Raw genomic sequence first — 14,068 nt, 5'->3', positions numbered from 1 at the left:
TTTTTATCTGGTCTTCAACTTTTCGGTGTCGGCGTATAATCATGGCCGGCCTAGATTCGAGTAAATACAGTATAGTATGCGTAGCCTTTCTCGAATTGTTTAGCAGTAGAGTAGGACAACACTCTGGTGATTCGCGCTATGACAGACATGCCTAGCCGCTCCTGCAAAGCCTTGCTGTGCCACTGTTCAGAGGCATATTCGAGCATGTGGTAAGCCGGAGCTCGAAAGCTTCCCGAATGTGCACGAGCGTAGGCCTTAATGCTTTGCTCCCCAGCACTACTTCGGTCCTGACCTGCACATTCAGGAGTATTGTATGGTTTGCTGGAAAATAAGTTCGATTTCCTCGCGTGCCGACGCGGCGTGCTTACGATTACTGGGATTACTTGAAACTTCCACACAAGCGCGGATCGTATTAAACATTGTGTATCCGAGAGCTTAAATAAATAACACTTAATAAATAACACGAAATGCTTTGTAATTAGTGAAGCGGAACTCATCTAAAACATACGCTGCTCGTTTTGTTGAATCAGGAACTTAAATTCCCCAAAAAGCATGGGAATACTTTGCTTCGGGTGTCTTTTTTAAGGCGTGGCTTTCAGAGAAGCTCTACTGATTTTCCACTCTCTCTCTTGACACTTGTCGTCTTAGCGTCCTAAAACTGACCTTTTTCGACAAAAATGAAAACAACAGCGAGATTTGGCTCACATTACAAGTTAGGTTGGTCTCACCATTCGCAGAAGACGCAATGGTGAACTGGTGCTTGACGTATAGGCAGTGCAGAAACGTTGCTGCTAATTTTGCATTTGAGGCAAGCTTTAAGAGCGGCTAGATTTTTCATTTTCAACCGCAAAACTGGCCTAGCGTGGCGACAGGCAAACGTGCGTATTCCAGCGTTTATCGTGGTATTATCGGCAATTTATTCCCGTGTCTGCCGTCTTCACTGCGGTCAGCGCCACATTTCAGTGCAAAAGGGTCCACTGTACGTTCGCGCAGTCACAGCACAGGCAAAGAGAAGAAGCGCTGATTTTTTTCAATGCTTTTTGCTTACCATAGGAAGAGCTTAAGGGCTCAAAATTTCAGGCCTTACACTTTTTCTAGTGACAATGACCTAATTAGCCACATGAGCGAGCTAAATATTAATGCAAAATCTACCTTCTTGGAGCCAATAACTTTTCTTCCGTGAATTTTTACGCGCGAAATGAAAATTGAGGGTGAGTATATAGGCGAAGTGCAAGTGCTCGCAAGAAGTTACGAGACATGGGGGCCTCAGAAGAACTCAGCTTTATTCCAATCGATTTTTTCCTTCTGCATGCACAAACTGGCCGCAGTGACCTTTTGCAGCCACACCGTGTGAATAGTTTGTCGCTCAGCCAAAGTAGTAACATTGCGTGTATTTCCGCAGCGAAAGAAACAAACAAGTGACCATGTGCACATGAGGTTAAAAGCGAAATATGCAGCATGAGACTTTCTCATTGCAACGAACACAAGAAGCCGAAGAGGAAAATTTTAAAAAGATGGACTACTTAGTAGGGTTGACAAAAAAAACTGCGTTTTAAGTTTTTTTTTCTATTTTCTACACAGGCGACAACAATGCTGCTGTATCCAACTTTCGTCCACAAGTTGAAGGTGCACCCTCTTCTTGACCAGTCAGATACAAGCACCTTTAAGAAACTAATAGTTGCGGGCAATACTGTATCCAGCCCTGTACTGCAAAGCGTAGCCAGGAAGCTCCGGCTGAAGGGTGTCATACAAGGTACGCTTTAAAATTTATTGGTTTAGCTCCGGCTTGCTGAAATAAACAAGGGGCAAACTAAGCGCGTGGAAGACAGGGGTGCCATCTGGAAAATATAAGTTTTCGTTAAGGCATGCACCGGCAGACCAAGAACGGCGCGAAGAGAAGCGACACTGCAGGATAACGTATGAAGTTCAATGTGCGGAAAATATCGCTGTTTTGTTTCATAAAACAGCAAAAACCGAAGAAAAAAGAGGCCACGGTGGGGCAAATTTATTATTGGCGCAGGCGATCCTGAAACGAGCATGGATCCCTGCAGGCGCTGCTGTCAAAGTCGTTGATGATGTGCATGGAGTTTCTTGTGGAGCCTGTCACAGTTTTTTTGATCTACGCTAAAAAATGAAATAAAAAAGGTAGACAACGGCGGTCAGGGTAGGAGGCAGGCGGGGTAGTGGGGAGCGGTGAAGTGTTTACCATGGCCCAATTCCATAAAAAAATTGCATGGAACTAAAAATGTTGAGTCACGCAGGCACCTGCTTCTTATACCCGCTGCCCATTTGTTAGGGAAAAGACGTGAGAACTGCACTAAATCGAACAAAAAAAACTTAAAATAAACTGGATGAGAAAATGACACATTTCATTATTACCTACTCAGACGAGACGGCGGATGTCACAGTTATTAACTTTCAAATAATGTGTCCATCGTCTCATCACTACTAGCGTTGTGGCCACGTTTACAAAAAAAAAGAAATATCAAGAGCTTTCTTTTAGATATGAAAACATGTACTCTAAAGCATTTTGCCCTGTCAAAACCGCATGGCGTTTTCCCTTTGTCGGCATAGTGGCTTGAAATCAAACTGAGGAAATTTAAGGATTGTTAGCCAAAACTAGCGGGCAGACAACAGTGTGAAAAAGCTAATATTCGCACACGTAGCAGTGAGGTAAGCTGTTTGAACCTTGCCGACTATAAAACAAATGGAAGAAGCTACATGATGGATTTCGGCATGGGTTTCTCGGGCCTTGTGTACATCTTTCGTGCGATGCTTCCAGAACATTTCACGGACGTGTAATTGCGCAACAAAACACGCATTTCACTGCCTCCTCCTTGTCATCACGTTTTAGGCCCATTTGTTTGTTACCGAGCCGCGATGCACTTCGATAAAACACCTGAATATTCCTCGCAACATGAACGTGACAACGCACTATTTTGCATTGTTTAGCGCTGCACTAATGTAGCAGTGAGGATGGGTACGAATACAAGGATATATTACGTTGAATTCCGGCATTGCTCACTTAAAAAAGTGAAAAAAATGGAAGTCTTCGACCAATAATAGTCAATAAACTGTTCTGCTTCTAAACGAAATCATATGTCAGAGCTCGAGAATGGCGAGAGTCGAAGACGGAGCACCGGCTGAGCATACCCGTTGATATGGTTAGCACGCATATAGTTTGGCTCCCCGCCAATATTTACTCTTTTTGACGAATATTCAAGCTGTTGCTTCCACTTGAAGCCCACCATCTCTTTCCGCACTCCCCTCCTGTTATAAGTGTGAACCGGGCGCGAATTTTCATAATGTGTCCATTCAGTATACAGCTCGTAAAAGACCCGCTTTTTCTCGCTCTCAGTCAGCAGTAACCGAACCACTTCAACTTACCATCATCTTGGAATAAGACAAGCCAAGAGAAAACCGCGCCCTAGAAAAACGGGCTATCAGATGTTGACAATGGGTGCAGGTACGCCATATTTCGGTTACCCCATTCCTCCTGTTCTGCCCTTTGCGCCCAGAGCAAGCTTTATGTGACAAAGCCATGCTTTGGATTACCTCGACTTGTACGTGTTGCTGACTGACCTTTCTTCTGCAGCTTACGGCATGACAGAGCTGACCGGATGCGTTACGTTTTCCATTCCTCGACATGATGATTTCAAGAGTGTCGGGCAACCTTTGGCGTTCGCAGAAATGAAAGTGAGTGCGCTGTTTAAGTGACTTCAAAGTTTGCCTTTCATTTTCTTCACCATATGGCTGCATGCAAAAGCAGCGCAATCCTGGCCTCGCAGATATTTTGATAGCCCTCCACTAACGGGTGCTTCAGACGGGTTTGCTAGAGACCCTGGCGGAAATCGTGTGACGCCGTGGGAAACAGAAGCACTCGTGGAACTCATTCAAATGCACGGGTCTCTGCGTAGGGATTTCGTCGTTTTTCCGTCGGCACTCGATAGTCTACAGTCGGACAAACTGACTAGATCAGGCGTGCGTCCGCGTCAGCGTGAGCCGAGAGACATGGCGCCCTAGTGGCCATTACTCAGTCAAAAGCTCGAGAAATGTGTGCCTGCCACCAGCCAAGCAGACGCGACGGGGAAGTTCAAAAAAGCATCCCACTCATCAATGGCAAAGTCCCACATTGCTGGGCAGACTTGTCGCCCGTCTTTACCACCGCTGCGAGTTACTGCTGCTGCTTTCGCGCCGAGTCTGCATGCATTTTTACGTATGCTCATCGAGAGGCAGAAATGGCACGAAAGCTATTACCTGGGAAAGAGGAGAGGCGTTCTGGTTGGGGCATTCCCACAAGGACGCCAGGTGTACCACCACTTCGCACTTCGCTCGTAACGGACACCAGCGGTATATAGCGTCAATAACAAAAATAAGTTATAGTCGATCAATGGGATTTATGCGGTAGAGCATGCGTTAGCATTAGCGTTACCCTTTGACGGATCAGCCGCTGCCGCTGACCAGTTCAGATCGTGCGAGTGGGTGGCGTGGTCCAGGCCGTCAATCACCGTGTGGCACGCTCCACTCTCCCGATCCCAACCAGCGATCACCGTCTTACATTCACTATGAATAACACAAGCGATACAAACACAGACACAAAGCGGGGGGGGGGGGGGGGAACACGGCGCTCTTCCTCCTGTGCTGTGTAAGCGCTGTGTTACCCCCTTTGTGTGTGTGTTTGCAGCGCTTGTGTTATTCACAGTCAGTGAATATTTACCAGCTTGCTCAGTTATCTGCCTTGGTACAGTCTTACATGCCTTACCAACTCTCTCCACACGCCACCCATCGCCTCTCTAAGTTTCTCTCTCCCACTTTCTACCTTCTCTCCCTTGCAAGTAGAGAAGGGATTTCTCTCTCCATTTTGATACCCGCCAACCGTCGCCTCCCAACCCCTTTTCGCCTTCCCTCTCCTACTTGCAGTCTCCCTCCACGGGGATTTCCCTCTCTCCACTTTGCCACCTTCCGACCGATGCCAAACGGAGGGACGGACGGGAAGATTTTCCGGCATGGGGGCTCTAGTGTTATCGCGATAAAAAATTTACAGTTACGTTATCCCGCGTAAATCACGAAACTCTGCGAAAGCCAAACTCAGCATCGCTAATGGTATGTATGTGCACAGCGCCTTCTATACTCGTGCCACTTTAACAATGCAGCCCTCCTCGCTATCTCCGCGCCCGCAGCATTGCTTCCGTTCCTCGTCATCGTCAGCCTTGGAAAGATTGTCTGTCCGGGCAGTTGGCGCCGTGTGCTTGAAAGGTGTGGCGGAGCGTGCACCGCGCATCCCCATTGGCGTTGAGCCACGCCGTGCGCGCTCCTACGCGGTAACGACGCAGTCACTCGAAGCGCTATCTAGTGCTAACGAGGTCAAGCCTTGCTACACCAGAGCCCCTGGCGTGCGCCGTGCAAACCAGTACGGACCGACGCATGCGTGGCTGAACAAAACCCTGAGCTGTAATGTGCCACATACAGCTTTCGCTGTAAAACAGAGAACCATCTTAGCTTCGAAAGCAGATGCGAGGATGACGTGTTCAAAAGTGTGCTGCTACCCTTGTACAGTACGTACTCATTGAATCGCGGTGCGGTTAAGGCGTAAGTTTCATCGCTAGAAATATGTAGGGGTCTTTTCAGTGACATGTTGCACATTAAAACCGTTCATGTTTTTCGTGCTTTCAGGCCAACATCATCGGAACAAACTGTAGAGCAAGCACATAATAGTTGGTGATCGGTTGCGAACTTCGTTGAGTTTGAGCACGATAAAAGTGAATTTAGTCACCTGCAACATTTTTCACGTGCTTTTATTTTTTTTTCTGCAATACAAGGTGGTGGATCCTGACACTCGAAAAGCTCTTGGACCACTCGAAAAGGGAGAAATCTGCGTGAGAGGCGCTAGCACATTCAAGGGTTATCTCGGCCGACCGGAAGACACTGCTCGTGCCTGGGAAGACGGGTTTATTCGCACAGGTGGGACATGTATTACGTTATAGCTATAAGCGGGCAATCGCACGCGTCTGAATGATGCCGATGTGATTTGAAATCCCTGAGTGTAGCCGAAGTAATGCGTCCATTGACATTTTCGTCCCTCAACTTGCCGATTTAAGTGACGAAACAAGCGGATATATATATATATATATATATATATATATATATATATATATATATATATATATATATATATATATATATATATATATATATATATATATATATATATATATATATATATATATATACCAGACATTCGAATCGAATAATCCGGACCCGTGGGTCCGCACTCGAGTGTCTGGTGGTCGGCTGGGGTGGCAACCCTGAATGCCGAGGTGTCGCTTGCGTGCCTCCCGAAGCCCGGGGTGAGTTAGCATAAAGTGAGGTAACGTCGCCTCTGTAGCAGGAGCGGGCCAGAAGGGGCAGTTTAGAAGCGGGGTCTGTGATGTCCAGGAGGCCCTGACCGCAGGCGTCAGCACAGCATCCACACTGATTCTCCTTGACGACACCTCCTCACGGCGAGCTAAATCGCCGGGAAGGTTGGACCCACGCGGTGGAATTAAAGCACGCGTGGAGCCGCGAAGCAATCCCTTTTTAGGCAGTACGGCGTCGCCTGCGGATAATTTCTGTGGAGGAAGCGGGTATGGAACTTGCAACGGATGGGACGCACTGTCCAATTCGGCGTATTTTTCGGCGCGGTGAAACTCAAGCGCTTGAGCTTCTGGTTTATGGCTGCATCACACTGGAGTGAATAAGTTGGAGTGGTCCTTTGGTCGCTGTAGGATATTTAGAACTGTCTGCGAAGAAGCACCTAGACTATTTACCACTCGATTAGAAAGTACAGCGCAGCTGCGCCCTGAAGTACTCCTGTACTGCATGCAATCCTGGGGCACGAAAAAGAGGGTGAGGTGGCCAGTGACTGTGCGGAAAGGGGAAGCGGGAGCATAATCAGTATACATTGTCAGAGCACATAATGCTGATAATGAAGGCGTCTTCCGCTTGCAGCCGATCAGCAGTACCGGTACCAACTTTGTTGCACGCAACAGTGCACGAGCAGACCTGGAAAACCATAAAGGGTTGTTTCAGGCCAAAAAAAAAGCAGAACTTTGTAAGATTGATGGCTACGATGAATAAGCAGCGTTGCATGCCAATCTAGAGGTTGGTAGCGCATTAGTAGGAGCTGGGATCACACTTAGTTAACTCACTGAAATCGCCGGTTGAAATATGCACTACACTTCACATCGTCGCCCTTCTTCTGCAGGTCATCACACACATAGCCTATACTGAGAAGGCAACTTCAAAAACAGTTTCATTCTTTTGCTTCTTTTTTTACACCTTAAAGGGGGAGCTTAAGTGTCCCCCGTAATTTTTCTGAAACCGGCCCCTTAGTCAGAAAAGTTTGTTCAATAGCGCCGGAAGAAGGGCATGCACGTGAAAGTACACATTCCCGCCCCCCCCCTCCCCCTAGAAATTTAGACACCCCCTGTCAATTCCTGGGGCGCTACCCCTGGGTCGATTGCCGTCGCTGAACGTCTCGGGTTGGCCTCGGCCCCCATTTCGGAGTCAGACGCCTCAGGAGCGTCAGCAGCAACGACAGAAAGGTCCCTGAACGCAAGCGACGGAAGGAATAAGGCACACAAAGTCATGCGCGAGAAATAGCATACAAGCTAAGGTGTTGCGCCATCGAGTGGAAAGACGCTATCATGCTGGGCTCAACGATCAGAACGTATTTGTCGCAGGCGACGTGGGGTTCTACGCGCCGGACGGCCGCTTCTTCGTGTGCGGCCGTATTAAGGAGCTCGTCAAGTGCATGGACCAGCAGGTGGCGCCCGCTGAACTCGAGGAACTGCTGGCCACAGACCCTGGCGTGCGACACGTGGTAGTGGCCGGGGTGCCGCACCCGGAGTTCGGGGAGGCCGCTCGCGCTTTCGTCGTGCTGGAGCGCCACGGAGGAGTCGCCGAGGAAGCTGAGGTGGCCGCCAGGCTGAAAGCGCTCGTAGCGGGTAGGTGCCACAGGGAATGTTTGTGGTGTGATCGGTACCCACTCTGTCTGAAGTCCCATAAACAATGAGCTAGCTCACTCTAACTAAGCGAAATCATAAGGCGAAGTTCGATATGCCTCCTGGAAATCTATTGCACGGGTTTTTTTGACGTGCGTTGCTACTGCTTGCTATAAATGTGAAACGAAAATGTGAAAACGGGGCAAGCTCCGGACACTTGTGAGTATCACTAAGAAGAAGAGATGGCCTCTGTGTCTGTGCATGAAAGGTGCCCTCTTGAATACGGGAGGGAGGAGCGGATATCGAACAGAAATGGAGCCTTCTATGAAGATGAAATAATTATTACCCAGCGCTGAATTTAGAGTGCTTAAATACAGGGATTTGGACGCTCATTCATATTAAGGAAGAAAATTTTTTCAGAAGAGTGGGAAAGGCATATGGGAAACTTGAAGTGAGAAGCGAGTGTCATCGTATGCATTCACTAATTCCACTGAAGCTTAGCTAACATCCCGACGTCAAATAAATCTATTTTTTTTGCGGCATGCCGAGTAAGCGTGTACTAAATGAATCTTTCGTCGATGGCGCGGCCGCTCAGCCCTTTCACAGCCTGCTTATTAACCTTGGTTGGCACGTTAGAGTAAACTGTCGTGCAAAGATATGTGACATGCGCAGACAAAAGCATCTGAGATTATTGCAATAAATTGTTAGCACCCTTCCAGCTTGCTCATCATGGCGTTTAACTCACAAAATTGAGTGCATAGTCTCTGCTCAGAGGAAGTACAGAAATTGCCGTTGGTTTTGATGCGAAGTCCCAAGCGTAGTGAAGTCTTGTGCAGGACAAAGTAAGAAGAAAATACATTTACGGGGTGTACTCCTCACAAGTTACAGCCGACATTAAGGCTCGCTTTTTAAGGCCGCGCAGCCCTCATTTTTATTAATGCGTTATAATTAGAAGCCACACCGTGATGAAAAAGTGTCCGGCTTCCAGCGGCGCAGTGTTATGGCCACTTGCCACTTGCCGCGGTTGGCAGGTTGAAAAGTGGAAAGAGAAAGAGAGAGAAACACCCGCTCTACTTCTAGGGGAGAGGAGGGGAGGCCAGAAGGCGGCCGCCACGGGAATAGCTACAAATGTCTCAGCGAAGAGCAGAGCAAAGCTGCTCAGCTGTGTGCTCGGCAAAGTTGAGCAAGGAGCCTGTAATGAGCAAAGAAATATACATGTCAAAGTGTGTAAGAAAATATGATGAGAAATACAAGAGAAGCAATGAAAGGAGAGGAGAAGACCTATAGCTAATGTAAAGTCATTGCATAATGGTCATTAAGCACCCCGTATTTTTTTCATCGTTTTATTTTCCGACACGCAAACCCACTTCAGTGCGATGGCTCTCGCGCATGGGACACCATACTGATATGGCTGGGTGCGGAGAACTTGATCGCTATGTGCAACGAGGTCCCGCGCATTGCTTCAGCAGGTGGGTTTCGTCTTCCTTTCCAGGCCAGCTGTCTTTGCACAAGCATCTGCACGGGGGTGTAGAGTTCCTGGAAAGCATTCCACACACGGATAGCGGCAAGGACCTTCGCAGGGCTCTGCAGCAGTCCTACCTCCAGAAGCACAAAGGAGCCTCCAAGCACGCCTAGGCGGATTGAAATAAGGAAAGCCTTAAGTCGCATTCTCTACGGTGTGCCTACGGAGCTGGCGGCAGCGACCGCAACCGCAATCAAGAGGGACATAGCCTCAGTCTCTTTTGTGGCGGTGCACTGTGTCCATTAAATTTGCACCAAACGATCGCTACCGGTCATGTTTCACGCGCAATGTTACCAACGAAATTCAGAAACCTTGCTATGAAGTTAAGGAAACATTGCCTTTTATCCCGGCTTTTTCTTTTAAGTGCTCGCTCTTGCTTATGTTTTAGTGTCCTGTGCATGAACTCCTCGTTTCTCACAGGTTAAACGGCAACCGATTGACAAGTCATCGTAGGCGTTTCTAGAATGTCGTCACTTTGATTGAAATGGTGTATTCTCAAGAAATAATCAATCTCAACTGCAAATAGTATTCATAAATATACACAGCAATTTTATACAGTGCATGCATTATCGTAATAATCACAAGGATAGTATTTTATTTCCACACAAGTTGAATTCAATGTTTATCACTCCCGTCTCAGCCATGAGCGACTTGTGAAGCTTGGCCCAGCAGATTCTGCGCGCACCCAAGAAGAGTAAAACTGAAACAAAAAGTTTATCATTTAACGAAACGAAGAATGAAGTAACGAAATAATGAGCTCAGTTATTGTAGTCACATGCACGATGTAGTAAAATTATACATTACAATACAGATAATATATCGTGCCTTTAGTGAACTTTGTTTTAAAATATTTCGACCAATGGAGCCTTTTTTTCAAATAAAAAGTCCTTGCGGGGGTTGGTCACCCGCTTGCTCCCTTTCTCCTTAAATACACCCACGCTGTACGCCTGTTGATCTTCGGCAGTGAAGGATCGTTTTGAGAACATTTGTGACCTTCGCCATGTACCTGCTTCCTGCTCGACTGTTACAGAAAGGCGAATTTTAATTCTTAAACCTTCTCCATATAGCACAGCATGATGTTGCTGGTCGTTAAGATATTGCATACCAAATTATTCAGTATTCGTTTTTATTTCTTGCCGGCTGGTGACCATCTGCACTTTGTTTCTTTGTGTCAAGGCTTCGTGCAAATGCTTTTTCGTGTTGAGAGCAATAAAATAAATATGCACACTACTAATTTAGTCGTGTCGTCGTGCATTCTCACAATAAAAAGTTTTTTCATCCTGAAAGATAGCAACAATTTCAACGGGCCGGGGAAATGAACCAAGGTAATATGATAACTGACCCCTTCCTGGCTATTTCGACTGACCTTCGTTGCCGGAGCAAGTGCTCTTTCCTAAGCGGCTAGCACTGCTGCACTGTATCAGCCGTAGCCTTTCACTGCTCTCGTATAGCGTCGCAGCAGGAAAGAACTTTTCCGGAGCTCTGCGCCAAGAACTGCGCCAACCGCAAGCCACTTGCGCTGGCGCCTGGAGTATTGAAAATTCGCTGTCGTAGGTTTTTTGGCTCAAGATTTAGGCATTGAAGAGGTCATTCATAGGCACAGCATGCGAGTTAAACTCTACAGTCTCAGGCCAATTAGTAGATGCCAGAACCGTGTTCGATTTTATTTTGACACTTATGGCCCAGGTGAGACCATGCGGCCTCGCCATAACTGTGCTGGAATGCTGGCGGACGTGGGAATTGGTGAAATGGGTCATTAAGTGGGATATGAAAAATGCGTAATGGCGATAATTGATAACGCAACTGTTCATGTGGAGAGAGGCGTAGTTAATCGACGATAGCCTACTTACAGGGATTGAGTTGAAAAAAAACCCAGCAAATCAGAATAAAAATATGTATCCGCAATTTTTAAACTCTTGAGTATTGCCTGCAATTATATTTAAATAGGAATGCGCAAACTTTGGGTCAGGAAAAAACGCAGTGGAAAAATAACACACACAAACGACACGCATCAAGGGAGCGCAGAACTACCATTTATTTTCGTCAGTGCGCATTTTTACAGGTCGCTTACGGACGAATACAAAAAAAAGAAGAAAACGCGAAAAAAAAACCCAGACGAAAAAACAAAAAACAAACGTGATTCAATCAAACCTGTAAGCGGGTAAGAACTTTTTTTTTTCACTCGCTGTCAGAGAAACAAACTGGCCGCTGACACACACGCCGTGCGTGCCCGAAGACATAGAAAGCCCCCCCCCCCCCCCACCTCCCCTCACCCCCCCCCCCCCCCCCTACACAGTTACTGAATAGCCTTTACTCACACCTGGTTCAAAACGCAGCTTAAAGCCTGAACGCAATCTTAAAAACCACAAGCATTTTTTTGCTCACTGAGTTTTTAAAGTTGTTCTGTTCCGGTAGATAAGCGCGTTGTTCTTTGTTGTGAAAGCTTTTCCTCACAAATGTCAAGCGAACGTAATGGACAACTCTTGTACTTGTTTAAAGAGGGCGTCAGAACAATTACAGACACAATCATTTTATATAACTGGTTGTCTGCAGCAGATTGAAAAACTGAGTTACTCTCAGTGTCTGCAAACAGCACAGGAAAGAGGACGTAGAACTAAGTTCAGACTGCCTGTAAAATCAAAGAAATTACGCCTACGCACTTCTGGCGCCACATCAAAAGAACAATAAGAAAAGGATTTTTCAAAAGAAACGTTTCAGACATCACAGTATTCATCACTTGAGATAGTATTTCCAGCAGGATAAGAAAGCTGAATGACATTTATTTATTTGTGATTGTATCCGGAACTCATCAGGTTACTAGCCTTTAAAAAATTGGAGGGTCACTTAAGCTCCGCCTCAAAGGTATGACGCGATAGAGTAATACGTTAATTCCGATATGTGCTGAAGGTTATTCTCTACCTTATATTCATAGATCCTTGGGGGTCCTCATACAATTCCCGGCGCATTGGTGCAGCGGTTAAGCGATGCGCCACTGCCCAGCGATGGCAGGTGCTCCCAGCGGTGGGCCTTGTGCGACCCAGGTTGTTGTTCCCGAGCGACCAACCATTAATTTAACGGCCATCTGCCACTGCGGGCAGCTTGCTCACTATCTGGTGAACAGGTTTTAATGACGCCGCAAGGTCACGTGACCTAGGTGGCCAATCTGCCTCCCAGGTTGTTCTCCAGGGACCACCTGCCGCAGCCATGCCGGTGACTTTTCGCTCACAACGCCGACACCGGATTTTCTGGAGAACGTACCCGACAACCCACCCGACAAGGATTTAAACAGCAAAGGCCGGGAGCACCATGACAAATTCTTGTGAATTTTATTGTTAATATTTTTGTCGTTTTTGTTTTACTCCATAGCGTTTTTACTGTTTTGTTTTACTTGGCTACTTTCGCTACCTTTTCACAGACACATTTCTAGATGCGCGGTAGTGCTCCCAGCTACTGATTTTTTAAAATTTCATCTTGCCGAGTATGTTCTACGTTAAGGTTGGTAACCTGATGACTACTGCATACTATGCAAAAATAATTGTTATGCATGATTTGAAATTTCTATGCTATTTTGCAAGGCGGCTATAAAAGGGCGAGGACTGCGTCAAATAAATTGAGCTGGTAGTCAGCGCACGTCCTTGTCGTCGCGTAGTTTTTCGTCCATGTTTCTGATCGCGCTGCAGCTAGTTCTAATATGTATGAACCAACTCGCCCAACCATATAATCTGGCATGCCCAACATTCTTGTATAAAAATTTTAACATTGAATAACTGTAAGGTACTGATATGGAAATATTGAATATAATGTTCCAGTCTCCCTATATGTAGCAAAATCTTTATTTAATAGTGTTTCCATCGCTCACATCGAGCAGGTAAGTCTTCCACAGATAACCAATGGGAAACGCTTTTGACGATAGCAAAAATGTTAATAGCGAGAAAATGGAAGCCTGCCGACGGGAGATACGTGGATATATTTATTGTTATAGTGAAACCTTATAATATGTGAAAAGATTCGTTGAAAAATTCTTTTAATGAGAATTGTAAGGTATGATGGATTGGCAGGAAATTAACGTGCTGATGCTGAAGCTAAGCTCATACCAAACAATTTTGGACAAAAGCAGTTTTGAGCTGGAAACCCGTTATGAACGCATTTTCTTTCATATAATGCAAGGTTTCACTATAACAATAAATATATCCGCAGTTCTATTAACGTTTTTGCTATCGTCAATAGCATTCCCCATTCGTTTTCTATGGCAGTCTTAGCTGTTCCATGCGATCGGTGGAAACACTTTAAAAGAAAGATTTTGCCACATATAAAAAGAATGGACCATTACTTTCAATATTTTCGTAATAGTATCTTGCAATTTACAAATTTTTTAAATTTTCATCCGAGATTGATGGACGTGATGCTGACGGAACATTAATCAAAGTAGCATTTCCTAGAAACAACATTGCAGTCTTGCTGTCGCATTCAGAGTAAGCTGCCATGGAATTGCACTGGAATGAACTGAGTCACCAACAGGACCAAAGCTCTAGGCTCGATGTAGCTTTACGATTTCAACCTCTAG

At 46.1% G+C, this 14,068-nt stretch overlaps 1 protein-coding gene across 1 annotated transcript in view; it reads left to right on the top strand.

Annotated features, from left to right (window-relative positions):
* The window catches only part of LOC144115553 (luciferin 4-monooxygenase-like), a 34,764-nt gene extending 24,796 nt beyond the window's left edge, over nt 1-9,968 (top strand). Inside the window, exons 7-11 of the mRNA XM_077649980.1 lie at nt 1,582-1,753; nt 3,596-3,696; nt 5,820-5,961; nt 7,722-7,985; nt 9,475-9,968. Of these exons, the coding sequence (XP_077506106.1) occupies nt 1,582-1,753; nt 3,596-3,696; nt 5,820-5,961; nt 7,722-7,985; nt 9,475-9,617 (822 nt within the window). The 3' untranslated portion in view covers nt 9,618-9,968. The remainder of the gene's footprint in view (nt 1-1,581; nt 1,754-3,595; nt 3,697-5,819; nt 5,962-7,721; nt 7,986-9,474) is intronic.
* The last annotated feature ends 4,100 nt before the right edge of the window (nt 9,969-14,068 follow it).

Source organism: Amblyomma americanum, chromosome 1 (assembly GCF_052857255.1).
Source record: "Amblyomma americanum isolate KBUSLIRL-KWMA chromosome 1, ASM5285725v1, whole genome shotgun sequence".
Lineage (NCBI taxonomy): Eukaryota > Metazoa > Arthropoda > Arachnida > Ixodida > Ixodidae > Amblyomma > Amblyomma americanum.
The sequence above is the reverse complement of the archived record's forward strand: the minus strand, read 5'-3'. Positions and strand labels throughout refer to the sequence as shown.